Source organism: Eleginops maclovinus, chromosome 20 (genome assembly GCF_036324505.1).
Source record: "Eleginops maclovinus isolate JMC-PN-2008 ecotype Puerto Natales chromosome 20, JC_Emac_rtc_rv5, whole genome shotgun sequence".
Classification (NCBI taxonomy): Eukaryota; Metazoa; Chordata; class Actinopteri; order Perciformes; family Eleginopidae; genus Eleginops; species Eleginops maclovinus.
In genome coordinates this window covers 3,438,870-3,457,650 of record NC_086368.1, presented here as the reverse complement: position 1 = coordinate 3,457,650, position 18,781 = coordinate 3,438,870, and the positions used below count along the sequence as shown (strand labels likewise).

At 44.9% G+C, this 18,781-nt stretch overlaps 1 protein-coding gene across 3 annotated transcripts in view; it reads right to left on the bottom strand.

The window, feature by feature from the left end:
- plxnb1b (plexin b1b) overlaps positions 1-18,781 on the bottom strand; it is a 98,408-nt gene that overhangs the window by 7,914 nt on the left and 71,713 nt on the right. For all 3 annotated transcript variants that reach the window (XM_063911202.1, XM_063911203.1, XM_063911204.1), the window contains 19 exons: positions 16,993-17,101; positions 14,536-14,644; positions 12,939-13,844; positions 11,950-12,084; positions 11,725-11,847; positions 11,043-11,136; positions 10,782-10,948; positions 10,151-10,302; positions 9,835-9,940; positions 9,278-9,414; positions 8,918-9,094; positions 7,862-8,066; positions 7,222-7,464; positions 6,270-6,449; positions 6,020-6,168; positions 4,652-4,752; positions 3,804-4,021; positions 3,547-3,725; positions 3,396-3,462 (listed from right to left, as the gene is read on the bottom strand). In XM_063911202.1, coding sequence (XP_063767272.1) covers positions 3,396-3,462; positions 3,547-3,725; positions 3,804-4,021; positions 4,652-4,752; positions 6,020-6,168; positions 6,270-6,449; positions 7,222-7,464; positions 7,862-8,066; positions 8,918-9,094; positions 9,278-9,414; positions 9,835-9,940; positions 10,151-10,302; positions 10,782-10,948; positions 11,043-11,136; positions 11,725-11,847; positions 11,950-12,084; positions 12,939-13,844; positions 14,536-14,644; positions 16,993-17,101 — 3,557 coding nt within the window. The remainder of the gene's footprint in view (positions 1-3,395; positions 3,463-3,546; positions 3,726-3,803; positions 4,022-4,651; positions 4,753-6,019; positions 6,169-6,269; positions 6,450-7,221; positions 7,465-7,861; positions 8,067-8,917; positions 9,095-9,277; positions 9,415-9,834; positions 9,941-10,150; positions 10,303-10,781; positions 10,949-11,042; positions 11,137-11,724; positions 11,848-11,949; positions 12,085-12,938; positions 13,845-14,535; positions 14,645-16,992; positions 17,102-18,781) is intronic.

Sequence of the window (18,781 nt, the reverse complement as noted above, 5' to 3'; positions counted from 1 at the left end):
TTCTTATATTCTAAACTTCCATCCATCCATCAAGCAGCAGTATATGAAGTTATTTAAATTAGCTCTACATGTACCAGCTGTGTTAAGAACAAATGAATAATTATAACGGTTACTCAATTTAAACACAATTCTGAAATGGGCCACTACGCATAAGGAGTACTTTTCTTTTTGGTACTTTAAGTATATTCCTCTCCCCGTGCTGTGACCTTGTCGTGGTGGAGAGGCTTGCGTGCTTCTATGATCCTGTGAGCTATGCTGAAGGGAGCCTATGGCTCCTGGCAGGTTCAACCATACCAGATTGGTCTTGGGGGAGGAGTGAGACGAAAGGCAGCACCTGGTCCTCCAAGTTGGGGGTTGGGCGTGGCGCTAACAATGCCACCCCGCCCAAAAAACCTACTGTTACAGAAACTAAAATGAGAAATCCTATTGACATCAGGCCCATAGAAGACCCTGGCCACCCAAACTCTTTGGGTGGCAGTATGACCACTTCTGATGAAATCCGAAAGGAAGTCAGGAGCGCGAAAGAGGGTCTACTAGGGCCTAAAACCAAGATCCAAATTGGAGCATGGAACGTCCAAACCATGTTTGAGACCACCAAGACAGCACAAGTCCTCAGTGAGATGAAAAGGTACCACCTGGTCATCCTGGGGATAAGTGAGAGTCACTGGACCGGCTACGGTCGTCAAGCCCTGCATGATGGGTCTGTCATCCTTCATTCTGGCCACGAGAACAACCACACACATGGTGTAGCCATCTTAATCTCCAAGGAGAAGGCCAAAACCTTGCTGGAGTGGGAACCAGTAAGTGAAAGTCTGATCCGAGAACACTTCAACTAAAAGTTCTGTAAACGCACCATCTTACAGTGCTATGCACCAACCAACGAGGATGAGGAGGAGGTCAAATAAGACTGGTATGAACAACTACAAATGGCGGTTTCAAAAGGTACCCCAACACGATGTTCTTCTCCTAACTGGCAACATGAATGCCAAAGTGGGAACAGACAATTCCAACAACGAGAGGGCAATGGGCAGGCATGGATGTGGCGAAAGAAAAAACAATGGTGAACGTCTTGTTGATTTCTGCATGAACAACAACCTGGTCATCGGCGGTACCATCTTCCCACACAAAAATATCCTTAAGCTCACATGGCAGTCACCTGATGGTAGGACCATCAACCAAATCGACCACATTATCATTAATGGTAAATGGCGCAGGTCACTGCAAGATGTTAGAGCTTACCGGGGTGCAGATGCCCATAGCGACCACTATCTAATCGCTGCCACCATTAAACTCAAGTTGAAGAAGTCAATCCCAAAAGGCCACCAGCAGAAGAAACTGGACATTGTTAAACTCCAGTATCCAAAGAAAAACAAGGAGTTTGTGTTGGAACTGAGAAACCGCTTCAGCACGCCAGAGGCTTCCTCTGAAATGGAAGAAGAACCCACCATAAACAGCAAATGGAATGCTATCAAGACCATATACTCTGAAACAGCACAAAAGGTACTGGGCTTCAAACAGAAAGGGGCCAAAGAATGGATATCAGCCAACACCTGGCAGAAAATTTAAGAGAGGAAGCAGCTGAAGGCAAAGATGCTGAACACCAAGTCCCAACGACTCATCAAGAAAGCCAAGATGTCCTACAAAAACAAGGAGAGAGAGGTGAAGATGAGTGCTAGGAGAGACAAAAGGGTCTTTGTTGAACACCTGGCAAGTGAAGCCAAGAAAGCTGCAGCCTATGGAAACCTGGGCACAATGTACAAAATCACAAAGCGACTCTGTGGCAAATGTACAAACCAAACTATTCATGTTAGGGACAAGAATGGCAACATCTGTACATCAGAGAGAGAACAAGCAGCTAGATGGGTCCAACACTTCCAGGAAGTACTTAACCTCCCTGAGCCAGAACAACCAGCCAATATCACAACAACAGAGGATATCCTGGAAATCAACACCAACCCCCCTGACCTTGCTATCACCGACCCAACATCAACACAAGTGCTGAAGGACCTATTCCAAAACATTTGGAACAGTGACACCATCCCTGGAGACAGGTCCAAAGGTCTTATTGTCAAAGTCCCCAAGAAAGGCAACATTAAGAACTGCGACAACTGGCGTGGAATCACCCTTCTGTCTATTCCAAGCATCCTTCTCAACCGGATGGACAGCCATTAATACCAGGATAAGACAGGAGCAAGCAGGCTTCAGGAAGGGAAGAGGATGTATGGACCAGATCTTTGCTCTGCGTAACATCATAGAGCAGTACTTGGAACGGAACTCACCACTCTACATCAACTTTGTGGACTTCAGGAAGGCCTTCGACAGTGTCCACCGAAACACCTTCTGGAATATACTGCACTCCTATGGAATACCATCAAAGATCATCTCAATCATAAAAACATTCTATGAACATTTTGAGTGTAGTGTCATCATGGGAAATGACCTCACAGAGTGGTTCTCCGTGCAGTCTGGAGTGAGACAGGTGCATCATCTCCCCTATACTCTTCCTGGTCGCCATAGACTGGATTACAACCAACACCACAGCAGACAGACCAAGAGGCATCCAGTGGACTCTGTTCTCTCAGCTGGAAGATCTTAACTTCGCTGACGATCTTGCCCTCCTATCAACCAACCAGTACAACATGCAGGCTAAAACTGATAGGCTGAACAACTTTGCCAGACAAGTTGGGCTCAGTATCAACACCTCCAAAACACAAGTGATGTGTGTCAATTCCACCCCCACAGCATCCATCCTTGTTAATGAGAAACCACTTGAGTTTGTGGAAGATTTCACCTATCTGGGCAGTCTTATCAGTAAGGACAACGGGGCATCAAAAGACACCAAAGCAAAGCTGGGAGAGAGAGCTGGCGAGTTGTCCAAACAGACATGAGGAGAATGGAAGTGTTCCAGAATCGATGCCTCCGACGACTATGCCAGATCTTTTGGCCTAATAAGATCTCCAATAATGAACTGTACAAAAAAACAAGAAGCAGGAGCATCACCAAGGAGATTACGCACAGACGCCTGAGATGGCTGGGACATGTGTTGAGGATGGAGCAGGACCACATTATAAAAGTGGCCTTAAGATGGACACCACCAGGTAAAAGAAAACCTGGGAGGCCCAAAACCACCTGGCGCAGAACTGTGACACAAGAGCTGGAACAGATGAACCTGTCGTGGGGAGAGGCCCAACATGCTGCCAGGGACCGAATGCAATGGAGAGAGCTCATTGAAGTCTTATGTCCCATAGGGGACGAAGAGGAGTAAGTAAGTACTTTAAGTATATTATATTATATATGCCAATACTTTTGTACTTTCACTTTAGTAAAATAATGAATGCAGGACTTTTTGGACTGACGTTGGATGTGGTTGAGCGAGAATATATGTGATGACTGACCCTGAGGAAAGCATAGAGGCAGATGGACATCCAGTTGGTGAGCAGCTTCTCCACCACCGTCTCCGTCCTGCAGCGAGAACACACACAGTGAGAATCCCCGCCAGACATCTGTCAACACCTTTAACCTCCCCCTCAGTCCTCCCCCTCTTACCGCCGCAGCATCAGTTTGGGGTTCTTGGCCACGTACTGCTCCACCAGGTCATTGAGCAGAGTCTTCAGGATGTCGGTGAAGTACTCCAGCTTGCCGTGCAGCGACACCGTCAACAGCGAGGCCACGTAGGCCCGGTCTCTGGGAGAGAAGGTCCGCTGGCTCTCCAGAGTGTGTATGAACTGAGGAAGAGAAGAGTGGAGAATCATCCCTCTGCTCAAAGGAGGTGCTTTGGACCCCTCGTGTGAGGCGAGGACTACCTTGGTGAGGAAGAGTTTGCTGTTGAGCAGGTTGGACAGCTGCACCAGGCCCTGCTCCACCGTCTGCCTCCGACACTCCTGCACGTCCAGGTCTCGCCTCAGCGGAGACTCCCGGTGGCCGGGGAAGAAGATCCGTTCAGCGTACCTCCGGTAGTCCAGGAACGGGATGCCGGAGCCCACAAGGTCACTGGACATGTCCATCATCTCCGTCATCAGGTCTGAGAGAGGGGGAGCAGGAGGATAAGAGCTTCTACTATTCTTTTATAGTATATCATATTTTAATATATAAAAAATGATACATCATATTATATATTATATAATATATCTTTACTTTATTGTACAAATATTTCAGCCCCAGTACATGACTTTGTTAAATACATACCTTGAGACTTGAAGTTATTTCTATGTATACGTTTTTAAACTTTTGTAGTTATTTTGTGAAGATTTAGGGCATTGACCAACATGGAAACTTTGTAAAACGCTATTATTATATATTATATTATATATGTTTTGTAAAATAAGCGAAGTAACTTTGTTTTATTGTACCTTAACTGTACAGGTTATTATTTGTATTATAATAAAAACATTATATTACATTACACTATATTCAGCTGTAGAGGAAGGAGCTGGTTTATTGACACTGGACGGGGTTTGCAGGCTTAAATTAAACTCCTGTGCAGCAGCCATGCGGGCTGTGAGGAACATTTCATGGAGGTGTGATGGAATGAGATGGTCTCATGAGGACAGAGTGAAAATAAAGTGGATCTGTTGGCCTCCACAACTTAAATAAACCTTCTTCTTCTTCCTTCGTCTCTTCTCTCTGCTCCGTCATGTGACTGCCCCCTTACCTGTGAACTCTTTCTTGCAGCGGTCTCTCACGCTGGTCTCCAGGTTCTCCAGCTGGATCTGCACCTTCTTGTAGTCTCTCAGCGCCTGCTTACTCTTCCTCCTGACCCACAGCAGCAGAGACGGGAGAGAGGGTCAGCCAGGGATGGAAGGAGAGGACATGTAAGCCAGTTTCACACAGGATTAGTGGAAATCCAGAGTGATTGTGAAAAAGTTGACTCAAGTAATTTGACCCAACAAACCCCCAGCAGTAAAGATCAGGGTTAATCTGGGGGTCATGCTGGATCAGAATTGAAAAACTGGAGGATCTGGGTTACAGAGATGATCCTACACATGAAGGTGGGAGTGTTTACAACTTGGGTCTTCTATCTAAGTCCCACCTGGCAGGACTGGTGTTCAACTTCTATGTTAAGGAGATCTGTTATGTGTGCGTGACAGATTACACAGTCGTAGAGTACAGTAGAGTCCTGGCAAAATTACGGGCCCGCACACCCTTGGGGGAAAACATTCGCTGTGATTTCAATGGCGGTCAATACAGATTCTGAAAGTTTCGGCAATCATATCAAAAATATCAGATAACTGCACTTTTTTGTATCTATAAGAAGCCCAATAATGATGGTCAGACAGGCAAACTATTAAAAAATGTCATTGGAGGTCGATGATCTGTGTCAATTTATAGTTTCATTTAAATCAATAAAGAAATGATGTCCGATCAGTCGGCTGGAGGACAAGTGGCAGGCAGCAGGCTTACACTGAAACTGAGATCTGAATGACATCCATTCTCTCTCCTTTTTTCTGGAGAGGAAGTAAAGAAAACACAATTCTGGATCTATTTTATTGTTTGAGGTGCAATATATGACATGAAGGGACTATTATTTTCTTATGACTTATTATTTTCCTCTTCTCTCTGATGCATTTTTTCCCCCTGAAAGTGGGCGGGGCCATATTTTTTCATTTTAAATTAAACCATAAATCGACACAGATCATTGATCTCCAATGACATTTTTAATAGTTTGCCAGTCTGACCATCATCATTGGGCTTTTTGTAGATTAAAAACGGCGCGGTTATCTTGATTTTTTGATACGATTGCCGAAACTTTCAGAATCTGTATTGACCGCCATTCAAATGACAGCAAATGTTTTCCCCCAAAGGTGTGCGGGCCCGTAATTTTGCCAGGAAGTGACGTAGGTGTTACTCATCTATAGTCATCAAGTGGGCAATGGACCAAATGGTTTGGAATATTATGGAACTGCAGTCAGAACTAAGCAGGAACTTGATGGACTGTGTGAACGGCTACAGTAGTCCCCCTAACTGAATCATATGGTATCTTTTTCTGTACTGCACAGAAGCATAATCCCCCCCAACTGACCTGTAGATGAGCACGATGATGAGGACGATAAGGGCTACGATGGATGCCCCCACCCCAACTCCAATCTGAGCCTCCAGGGGGAAGGTGGCCAGGCTGAGGGTGTCATACTGAACCTTACCCAGGGAGAAGTTCAGGTTGCCCATTCGGACCTGAAACACACACAAAAACACACACCGTCAGCTCATACAGTCGGACCCCCTTTGAGGGTTAAAGAGCCGAATGATTTCCTGTTCTGAGTGAAAGCACTCACTGTGAACTCAGGCAGATTGTCGGAGCCCTCCCTCTTCTTGCCATTGGGTCCTGGCGCAGGCTGCTGAGGCGGAGGCTCACAGTACAGGTGGTTTCTGGTCAGGGTCTTCACAGCACACACACCCTCTCCAACCATCACCAGCAGCTCGTCCTTATTGACAGCCAGGTCCAGGTTCTCCCCCTGAGAGCACATGCAGAGGGAACCTATAGGTTAGCTTTCAGAACTTCCACCTAGAGCTCTTCTTCCAAATCTTCAGGCTGCTCAAACGTTTTTAATAGTGGTGTTATATTTAAAAGTAGACGATGGTTTTAATTGACACAGTTTTTATTATATTGTTATTTACTCCTGTTCTGTCCTAGCAAGATAAAACATAGCACTGCTACCACCAAGGAACCATAATAAACCAGCACTGAGCTCCAGCACTCGCTCAAGGCTATGCTCAGACCTTTTTCAAACAGCTTATCCTGTTTCAAAAACGACTACAACCTAGCTGATTGTTGGACAGTTATAACAAACGAACAGCTTAGACTGCTGGAAACATCTGGACCCTGTCTTTGTAAAAAACATGGTGCGACTGTGTAGCCCATCACCCAGCTCATGCATCAGATAAATAAAACATGTTGAAACTGCTAGAGAACTCCACAGAACAGCAGTCAGCGGTCATACAGCTTCCTCACTAGGACAAGCTGTGCCTTAAATGACTCCTCTTACATGGGGATTAATTCAGTCCAAGTATTTGTTGGTTAAATTCATTTAAAAGTGTAACAAATACTCAACCTGCATAGTATTTTCCCATGTTGTTTTGTCTAATCGACTTTCTAACTTTGAAATCGGTCCAGTATTGAATGACGGTGCAGCTACCTTAATCAAGGCCTTTTCAGATGAGTGAAATCAATAAATATAACCAATAAAGAACTGCTCCACCAAAAAAAACAAGTGCCCCCCCCCTCACCTCCAGCTGGATGAAGCTGCCAGGGTTGTAGCGGTACGCCTTCAGAGGGTCCAGCTGGTTGAGCGGTCGCAGGACGGGGTTGGGCTCGTAGCTGAAGCTCTGGGAGTTCAGACTGCTGAAGTCGAAGTGCAGGTTGTCCAGCAGGAACTCTGCGGTGACCTTTGACCCCCAGATGGAGGAGTCCACCATGGGCGAGCGGCACAGGATGAGGGAGGAGGAGTTCACCTCGCAGCGCTCCGAGAACTGGTCACACAGGGAGAAGAGAAGATGTTTAGAGGTAACAAAGCGCGCGCACACACACACACACCCTTGGGGGACGGGATTACGTCATCAGGATACACATTTAACTGTATTGTATTCCATTAAAATAAAGCTTATCAGATTACAGCTACATTTTTAAAAGACGAGGATTACAAGCAGGATAAAAATACATTTGAAATAAAAATTTAAGTTTTGTAGGTAGACGTAATTTTATTTTCATTTAGGCTACTTTATTTTAAATTGTTTGTCTTAAATACAGTTGGAAAACACCTTATTTATTAAACCAAAACACTTCATTAATATTGCATGTAATCCAAAAGTGACTGAAAGATATATATTTTTTGTATCTGTAATTGCAGTTATTGTAACACACACATACCTGTTTGACAGAGCAGAGGGGGTCTATAGGACAGATGGGTTCAGGAATATTCCCCCCATCTTCCCCCTGCTCTACACTCCTCCTCTTCCTCCTCCTCCTCCTCTTACTCTGGCTGATTGCCTGGAAGGGGGAGACGGAGACGACCATGCGGGGCTCCTGCACCACGTCCAGGTTGTGACCCGCCACGTAGATCAGCCGGCCGCCACTAAACACACAGAACACTCTCATTAACCTGCACTGACTGCCAGCTCTTATTGTCCCATTGTGAACCCATGTTGAGTTCCCCAAATTAGCATCTGGCATGCTAACTTTCATATGTTGCGCAATTTGCACATTAGCTTAAGGTGTGCTAATTAGCATACATTAGGATTATAACCTTATGTGGACAATATTTTAAAAATGGCTTGGCCGATTTGGAAAGTTTTGGGGTGATGTTGGGGGTAATTGAGGATGTTGTATCCATTTCTGAAATGTTCACGATCAAAAATGTCAGTTTTAACCATAAAGTAGCAATATTTGTACTCTCTATGGACTGATTTGATTAATTTTTGGTCGACTTTCAAGTTTTAGGGGAGTCTGGATCATTTAGATCGGACAGGTTGCTTATTTATTTGAAATAAAGATTGTCCACCATAGAGGTAATCATCTTCATCGTGTGCTCTCTAAATCCAATGGTCGCAACAATAATCATGAGTGTCAAAATTAGCCCACTGAGGAGAAAAATATAGCCACATTCTGGTTAAAATTGCCATTTTAAAAAATGGCAGAAATGTATTCAGCACTTTCAATAACCACAAAAAAAAGTACAACATTTTCCAAATCGACCAATCAATTGCAACGCAGCAGAGGCTATGATGTTATTAAATGCTAATTAATGCAACTTATGGCAATTGCCCAAACTGCCCTTCATATGTGAGTTAGCATGCGGCAGTTTCTATGGGCTGGGGACCCATACTTCATAAAGCTTTAGGGCACTCAACATTTCCAGGCTCCATATGCTGAGACAAGACTACAATGGCAGCAGCGGAGACATGGAGGGCAGATTGTCAGACTTACTCCAGGAAGCTCTTGGCGGGTGAGGCGTGGGTGATGTTGGGATTGTGTGTGTAGCGGTAGGCGGGGCTGTGGAGGTGGCGCTGGCTGCTGCTGTAATGCAGGGTGACCCGGTGGTCTCCGGTCTTATCACTGCTGCCCGTCACACACTGAACACTCGAGCTCTGCACCTCTGACGCACTGAGGAGGAACACGGGAGAGACACATTCAGAGAGGAGGGGATACTTCACTGATCCACCCCCCCGCCCGACCTTACAAACGGAGGTCAAATGTCAGGCAGACAAGGGGACTTTATGGTGACCAAGATAAAGAGCAGTAACAGCAGCTTTCACATTTGAGATCGTTTTGAGTCATGTGTCTTACATTTCGCAGGGCACCCCCCCCACAGTGATGGTGAGGTCAGAAGGAAGTCCTGTTAGCAGGTTACGGCCTGTGATGGTCAGGGAGGTCCCTCCAGCTTTGGGCCCCCGTTCAGGAGACACCCCCATCACAAACGGGTCCTGAGAGGGAGGAGGAAGACGACTGTTAGGAGGGCTGCACAATTCATCTAAATATTATAAAATCATGCAAACATGGATTGATGTAATATCCAAATCACAGGCCCGGCCTACAAACTGTTACACCGTGTATCATTTTATCTATTTTTGAATACTTTAAGAGTAATAATTCCCTCTGATATATCGCAAATCATATCGCAACTGCAATGTTGGTCAAAAATAATCACATTAGTTGGTATTTCTCTAAATAGTCCAGGCTAAATACATAAATTCAATCCAATAATTTATTTAACACATTTTCAAGCTTGTCAGATTTATAATACTCTATCTGTTGATGTTTGATGCCGTTTGCCTCTGCAACAACACAGCTAGGGCTCACAAAGCCTCTACTGATCCACTATGATGTCCTTTAAAGCAGTGTACCTGGTAGCTGAAGGTCTGGGGGGAGCGTCCCAACTCTCCTCCGCTCACGGTTACAGACACAGGCCCCACCCTCTCTCCTCCACTAGCTCTGGTCCTGCACACAATCCTGGAGGACAGACAGCAGTCTCTGGTCAGATCTTCTTAAGAAACAGTCATGCACACTGACCATGTTTACTGAAGTCAATCATCCTGTTCCATTTTTTCTTGAGCATGTTTCGTAGCGTTTACTTTTAGAAAATCAGCTCAATTCTGATTATATCAAGTTAAAAACATGAACATTGAGACCCTCCACCCCCCTGCAGAGGTTGCTGTGTACCTGGAGGAGACCTCATAGAGCTTAGGGATGACAGTGCAGGAAATCTCTGCCACTGACACAGAGTGCAGGATGTCTTCAGCCTTCTGACCCAGGTTGGAGCCGGAGATGGTTACCATGGTGCCACCCTCCAGCATGCCAGAGAGGGGCTCAATCTGAAGAAGTCATAAAGAAAGCTTCATTTAGCTTCCTGGAAGCTTGGCATCTCTTAATATTAACGCTTCATCTGTAACTATTCATTCAAGTTTCCAAACTAAAGGTGAAGTAAAAGCTCTACAAGATAAGTGTGTTTCCAACACTTAAATAAAGAATAGTTTGCTGGTTTACTTACCTCGGAAAACACCAGAGGTTATTAAACAAAAGCTTATTTCTTGTAATGAGAATAGCAACAATTAAACAAGTTACAAGGAATTTGTTAAAGATAATAACTTAATTAATTGACATTTGAAGAATCCAGTAAATGAAATGTATGGAATGGAAAAAAGAACCATGAGAATCAGAACTCAAGGTCATATCTTTGATCTAAGATGGGAAAATGGGTAAGTTATAGAAGTAAAACCTTTATTATGAGCAGATGGTAAGACAATTCATGTGCTATATCTTATATCAACTAGTGTCAAAGGACAGTACTCACAGAGTGGATGACGGGGGCGGGGCACGTCTGCTGCACAGGCTCACTGCAGGAGTGTGAATACAAGCAGCTGGCCTGAGCCCCCCCACACCACACACAGCCATACTTGTGGTCGGCGGTGTGGCAGCGGCTGCAGTCAGAGCGGCCCACCGAGCAGTTGTACAGAGTCACTGAGAGACAGAGCAGCAGGCAGGGTCAGAGGTGTGTGTGTGTGTCACAGAGGGAAATATATATAAAAGGTTAAACATGAGAACCTGAACTCACCATACAGATCCGGAGAGCTGTCCACGTGGAAGGTGTCCCTCCTCTTCACGTACACCATGGCATTGTATTCCTCCGCCAGAGCAGAATATGTGTACTGCACAAACAACGTTTCATTTCAAAAACACAGTTTATACAGTTTAATCCTGCCTAAAAGATCATTAGTTTATCATCATCAACTACATTTACTTGATCAAAGACATATTGATTGAACATATTGGATTTATTTATTTAAAAAATACCCAAAAATGTTTCTCTAATCCTTAATAAAGATACTGTTATTGAGATGTTTTATTTACACAAAATGAGAACAGGTGAGACAACATATACAGGGGTTTCAGACATCATATCATGCAGAAATGGAGGTTTTAGATGTAGTGTTAAGTATCATCTTTAGTGGAATAACCTTATTTAAAGTCACAGCTTTGATGCAGTACTGGCATCCTCGCCCGGTTTTTTTTTTTTTTCGACGAGTTTTTATTTTCTCCAAATAAATTCTCCAAATAACAATATTTGAATTTGTTTGAAATGTTGTCAGTAGCTTACATAATAAAACAGCAGTTCATTCTAGCACATGCCTATTCATTTTAAAACCAGATGAAGTGATCTTTTTGCAGTGGTCTCTGCACTTGTTCCCCAGAGCTCTTTACACACATGGTCCCAGCGCGAGTACAGATCTACAGACCTGGTGGAGTTGACAGGTGATGTCAAAGTTTGATGGATTCATGTCATCAGGCTCCACGTAGGCGTCCACCACGACCGTCTGCCCCTCGATTACCAACACACACTCATAGTCCAGATCTGCATCCTGAACACACAATAACTGTTTAGTGACAGCATCCACAGAGTCATCGCTTATATGAGATGAGGGTGAGTGTGCATTCGTGCATGCGAGTGTGTGTGTGTATACCTGGTAGAGGTGCAGGTTGCGGGCCAGTAAGGTGATCTTCCTTTCCACTCTGACAGGGAGCAGCGCTGAACCCTGGACCTTCTCCACACAGGGACAGGCTGAGGACCCCCAGCTTACGTAGGAGCCCTCGTCCCCCTGTTACCCAAAACACAGACAGAAACACACAGACAGAAACACACAGACAGAAACACACAGACAGAAACAACACAGACAGAAACACACAGACAGAAACACACAGACAGAAACACACAGACAGAAACACACAGACAGAAACACAGAGACAGAAACACACTCATTATGAGCCAGTGAAGTAGCACAGTGATGCTGCAGATCAGTGTAACCATTTACGGTTTTTATTCATCTCTAATATTAATGTTATACTGGGGTAACAGTGCCTCCATGAGTTTGGGAGTTCCTAACCCTAACCCTAACCCTTTCGCTGCAAGAAACATTAGCAGAACACACCGGAGTCCAGAGGGTCCAGATGCAGTCTGCAGCCCCAAAGATATTTCCCGACTCTAACTAAGCTACTGTGTGTCCACAGATACGTGATAGGAGTGCAATGATGAATAACTTCATCTCTTAAAAATTCCTAAACATGGTGGGTTTTTTGAGGGTTGTTCTCCTTCCTTACACTGAGCCATGTTGGTAAATATTGTGTAAATGTTAACATCTTCTATTCACTGCAAAAACACACAAAGTGACTTTGTAAAAGTAATACAGATTTGTAAATGTGAAAAAGCATGAGAAATGGAAATTAATGACTTAAAAAACAGCTGCTGAGGATCACTCTGGAGCAGCTGTTTTTTTTCCATGGGATCATTATAAAAAGCAAAAGGAAAAAGGGACAGGTGACAGCAGAGGAAAACCGGAGGGTTTGAGCTGTGATCCTGTGGGCCGAACCGGCAGCCCTGCCAGGCTGCTGGAGCTTTGACAGGAAGTAGAAGAAGTAGAAGAAGAAGAAGTAGGAGGCTGGCGGCTGAACTCACCGGGAGGAAGGCATCAGCTGAATCATACTGGTAGTCCAGCTCTGAGTCAGTATCCAACAGGTGGGGGTAGGACGGGGGTGCGTGGTCCACCTCCCCGTCACCTGACAGCACGGTGGCAGCAGAGAAGGTTGCTGTGTCGTTTTCTGACAGCGCGGTGCTCTCAGTGTGGATGTCCTCTTCTTGTTTGGGGTAAGGGAGCACCTCAGGGTCGCTGCCTGGGCCCCCTGCCTGAGTGCTGGAGTCCTGTGATGGCATCAGGGTAGTGGTCTGACTCAGCTCGGGAGGGGGCTCTGAGTAGTCGGGGTCATCCACAGAGAAGGGTGTGGGCAGAGGGAAGCCGGACGAGGCTGGGGTGGGGGGCTCGGCCAGGCTCAAAGCTTCCTCGGCTTCCAGAGTGCCATGGTGGGGAGACCCCGTCACCACCTCCAGGGGTGTGGAATCCTCCTCATATGGGGGGAGGATCAAAGGTACCGCAGGGTCCAGGTCTCCACTGACACCGTCAGCAATGGTGACTGGCACCGACTCTGTGGCTGCCTCGGCGAAGGTGGGTGTGACACTTTGGGAGACAACAAGAAGCTCCACCTGCTGGCGGGTAGTGAGCTCTGGGGGGGCAGGTTGAGTGGGTGCAGCCGTGGTAGACGGGAGGGTGGTGGCAGGCTGAGGTGGGGTTGTAGGGGGAGTGGTTGGTTCAATCGTGGTGGTGGTCGCCGGTGGATTCGTGGGTGCAGGGGGGGTGGTTGGCTCCTGAGTGGTTGCTACGGTGACGGGGGCTTTGGTTGTGGTTGTTGTAGCGATAGTTGTTGTTGTTGTTGTTAGGATGGTGGTGGTTGTCATGGCAGCGGTTGTGCTAGTTGGAATGACTTTTATCGGTTTGATAGTGGGAGGAGCTGAGGTGGGGAGTTTGAACTGGGAGGGGGGAGACATGAGGAGAGGGTGAGACAGTAAAATAAAAGTAATGGGCTCAGGGAAATGGAAATAACCAATGACTGAACTTAAACATGACGTTAAACACGTAACCCGCTGTTATGGTGTTACTGCTGCTAATGACACAGCACGGACAGATGTTCCTGTGGGAGCAGCCTGGCACTGTGCTGTAGCTGTTGTGACAATAAAGCCGTTGAATCTTTGAAGGTAATTAGGCTTGTAATGGCATGCTAAAAAACATGTATTGGTGCTGGTGAATGCAAGCATCATATCAGAATTGGAAAACTTACCAACCGTGTTCTAAAGTATTCCTAATTATCAGCAGCTTTTAGTTTTTAGTTTGAGAACTGAACAGAAAGCTGTTTATGTTCGCTTTGTGTTTATATTACATCTGAAATGAGTGGCTGTTATGTACACCTGTTGAATGAAGAGAAGAATATGTGCACGACATTTTGTTTTTGTTGTTTTTTTGTTATCATATGTATCAAATGATCCAAGCCTTCTGAGCTAATGGCTCACCATTTCTCTGATCTGCAGGTGACAGCAACGCATCGCACAATTCTTAACCCCCCACAGTTTTTCGGCTTACAGTACAAGTCTTCCCCAAAGACCTAATCACACGCTGCAGGCTGAGCGAACTCTGCATCACATATGTATTGTTAAATTAACTCACATGTTGGTTGTAGATGATCACACCCTCCTCGCAGGTGGGCTTGTGGGTGCACAGGTGCTGTTGAACGCACCAGTTACACCCCCACCGGCTCAAAACACAGCCACGGCAACTGCACACACAATAACAGCTTGTCAGATAAGAGGCAGGAAATGATAGACTCTGTCAAAGGTGACAACATTTTAAAGGTGTGTGTGTGTGTGTGTGTGTGTGTGTGTGTGTGGGGGGTCGATGAAGCTTTGAAGAAAAAGGGGCGGTGTAATTGACGTAATGTGGGATTTTATCTACGAGAGACAAGAGGTGGAGAAGAAAGGTATAGAGATACCAACACACATTTCACACACTGATATTTAGAGGCCATTTTTTCTCAATGTCTCTTCAATCTCTGACAAACTGAAAGTACTTTTATTGACATCTGACAGTAATTCACGACACGCTCCAGGGCGACTGAATTCTAGCTACATTACCATTATTCAAAGTAAAAGGCACCGAAGGCCAATAATCAGTGATGTCTTGCGAGAACCACTTGAACGAACAGATTTGTTCTTAAATGACACGTAAAAGTGACGTGACAGAATTTATGGCTTTCCCCAATCTTCTGGCCCTGTCTCAGAAATGAATGGAATTCTTGAGCAGTCCAGACCTGTCAGAACAGTGCAGTCGGCCTCTCTTCTCTACCGAAGAGACGTCTGTGTGACGGTTTGAGAACCACAGTCCCTGAGGAAGAACTTTTATACTGAACTGTGAAATCAAAATGAATCTTTATAACAATCAGTAAATGGACATGCCATGCTGATGATGATATAGTAAACAGAATACAACTTTGTGTAAACTGTGAATATAATATAGCTACTGTATATGCGGTATAGTTATATGGCAAGCCAGTGTGAAGCTGAGCAGACCACCTTAACCGAGGCCTAGTCATGACCAAGACCGGTTTTAGGTAGCATGTCTTGTGACTGTTTATCAGACACAAAAAGGCAAGTCCCGTGTTTACACATATTCCGGCGCTTGAGCGTAAAGATTCAGATTCTCGTGAATGCTAAAAATGAAGTCAGTGAAGTCACAGTATTGGTTGCATTAGAAACAGGACGTTTTACATCCAATCACTTCCCCAGCTCAGATGTGGTCTTGACATAAAATCTCATGTCCTATAGGTCCGAGACCGACAAGGCCGAGTACAAATGCAGTCGATTCCAAGACAAGACCAAGACCTTTAAAAAGTGGTCTCTTTTTAGTGTTCTATAACACTACCACTTGCTGAGAAAAAAACGTGAGGAGGATATATCACTTTATAACTACAGCAATATGACTGTTTCTAGTTCTTCTGTCACCATATCATTATCATCATGGCTCGCCACAGAGTTTAAGAGCCTCATTTTTCTTTTTATGGAGGCTTGTAATGTTTTGCTTCTGTTCTTTATGCAAATCTCTCTCCACATCGAGTGTCAAATGGATGACTTGCATGAAGGAATTCCTGTACAGCACCACACACACTGACTTTATTCTCTGCATTAAACCCATCCTATTATTAGGAGCATGTTTCATAACATATTATGTTATAATTACAGCATCTGACATGCACCCCTCCCCTCGGACCCTCCTGGCGTTCCTCATAAGCCTCCCCCTCTGACACCCGGGCAGCTATAAAACATTATATTATACAGCTATTATACAGCGTATGGGGAGCAGTATTGGGGTCTGGTACTTTGCAGGGCTCAGTAGATGAAGTACCAGTACAGACATGCCTGCAAACCAAGCCAAGTCCCTACTGTGCAACTGCCATCCCATCAAAATCCACTGTTGCATCTGACGGTGCACAATCAGCTGTTAGTGTTTTTATCACGTCCATCTCTGTCACATCATGTCCGGAGACTTTGGCAGCTGTATTCATATGTTCTAGTATGAAACAGCTAACTATGTGATGGTACTTTCTGTAGATGACATGCTGACACAGTGTGGCAGGAAGCCTTATACAGCAACTGATGGGGGTCGATGCTCATGGGCAAATCTGACCTACTCATCAACATCCTGAAACTGCAGGTTTGTGCTGATATGAGGTTTGGGAATTTGAACTTGGAACGCACACATATACAGAAACTTCAATTAAAATGTTTTGGGTAAATATATAAAAGCATGAAGCCTAATGTCTTTGATGATGGAGGTCTGTCCTGAACAAAGCCAGCAGTATGGTATTAGCTCACTGAGCGGAGCAGATATAGAGAGGAAGGACTCTGGAGTCAGAGGACTGCAGCCTTCATGCTCTGATGATATTATAATGAAGGATACATTGGAAAGCAGCCAGGTTGTGTATGAAAGGGTTCAAAATATTAGAACCAGGAGGTTACATGAGCAGAAATGGAAAACAGACTCAAGAAATACTCGATTGAGGGAGTCAGAATAGACAGGGTGCAGCATGGGGCCTCAGACAGAGAGAGACAGGAGTACACGGTGACTCACGGCATGCTGCCAGACAGCTGCTTCACAGCGGTGCAGTCGTAGAAGGTGAAATCCCTCGATGTGACCGTGACGTCGCCGAAGCGAAGAGACAGGGGGACGGTGACGAAGTCTGCGGAGAAACACAGAGAGGAAGATGGCATGAGGAAGATCGGACACAACACAGAGCCACATCGAGCTTCACCTCAGCAAGCTCAGCCAATGGGGCTCGGACCATGTTTGGCCAATTTAACATCCCTGATTCAGGAAGTTTGGGATGATGTTTCTGAGACACGGGACAGAGGTGGGAGAATAGAAGCAATGTGCAGCACACAGAAAGGATGGAATAATGTGGCTTTTGTTTTCCTAGTTACAATAATATTGTGCTCACTGATTTAATTTCTGAGGTCATGGAACAGGAAAACATTACGGTATTAAACAGGTGATCAGACAGAACCGCAGTTAATCCAGATAATCTAAATTCAATTAGGAGATTAAACGATGAACACAGCAAAACTGTAGGCAACACACAACTACAGCAAGTTGAGGAAGACAAAGTGGAAGCAGGACGTTGTTTTTTTAAACTAAGATTATTGCTTACAACAGTTTGGGTCATTTTACAATTATCTTTTATGTTATTTTCCAAATTAGATCATTTAAATTCAAACTAAATGTCTGTATGCCTGTGTTTCTCCGATTTGTGCAAACAGCATGGGGACTTCAGTTATTGGAAATGATATAAATGATGACTCAAACTACAGAAATAAGAGGCTGCTGAACCCACTTTCAGTGAACTCTAACATTACAGCCATGTGATGCTTTTTTACTCTAGAAACATTGATGAGTGCAGTTTTATTCTTCCAGCCCGTTGTGTCCTGTGGGGGGGAGGAAAGCCCCCACTGAAGAGAATTTGGAGAATGTAATTATGTTAGTGAGATTGCTTCATAGCAACCATATTGGGAGATTTAGACCCACAGCAATATCGGGCCTATTTACGGACAATTGAAAGTTAAGAAACATGTATTATCTTCCATAAGCACTTTTTCTATAGTTTATGAGCCTGTATGACTGATATATGTTCATGTGTTAGTATGTGAAGCTATGGTTACAGTGAGTAAAGCTCACACAGGGGTCCTCTTGGTGGATCGCAGAAGAGGTAAAGGCATCACTTATAGACCGAGCCGACAGAATGCAGCATGAGTTTTCAGTTGAGCTAAAGAGGTAAACAGATGTATAAAAGTAGCAACCAGGATGTCTAATGAACATGTAAGTGTAACAAACTGTAATGCAGGTATGATATTTATATCACATTTTTAGTGTTGTCGTGTGAATCAATGTGCCACCTGCTAGCTAACAGAAACATCAGCAGCGGGGTCTGATCTTCATCTGTAGAGGAACTGCTGCATTCACAGAGCTTCAGGCCTTTTCTTTCTCCAGTGCGCGCTGGCACTAACCCTCTTTAAGCTAAGGTAAGCCACAGCTAGATCCTAGATCCTTAAACCCTAACCCCCCCGGGCTGATTCTCCCTGAGCCCCGCACCCTGAGAACCACAACAAGCAAGTTTCAGGAATGCAGGCATGGGAACCAGTGTGTGTGTGTGTGTGTGTGTGTGTCCGGTGAATGTTTGGGTGACTGTGACCTCTGTAGAGACTTCAATTTTTATTTACAAGTCCCTAAATCTTCTTTCATCATTGCGGCTGACTTACTGTAACAGACCGCACGCTAAACAATCTCAGAAACTTAGCAAAACTAAATCGCATATGAAAGCATAGAGGATGAATTAGATTCATGGGGACTTGTACGCTTTAAAGTA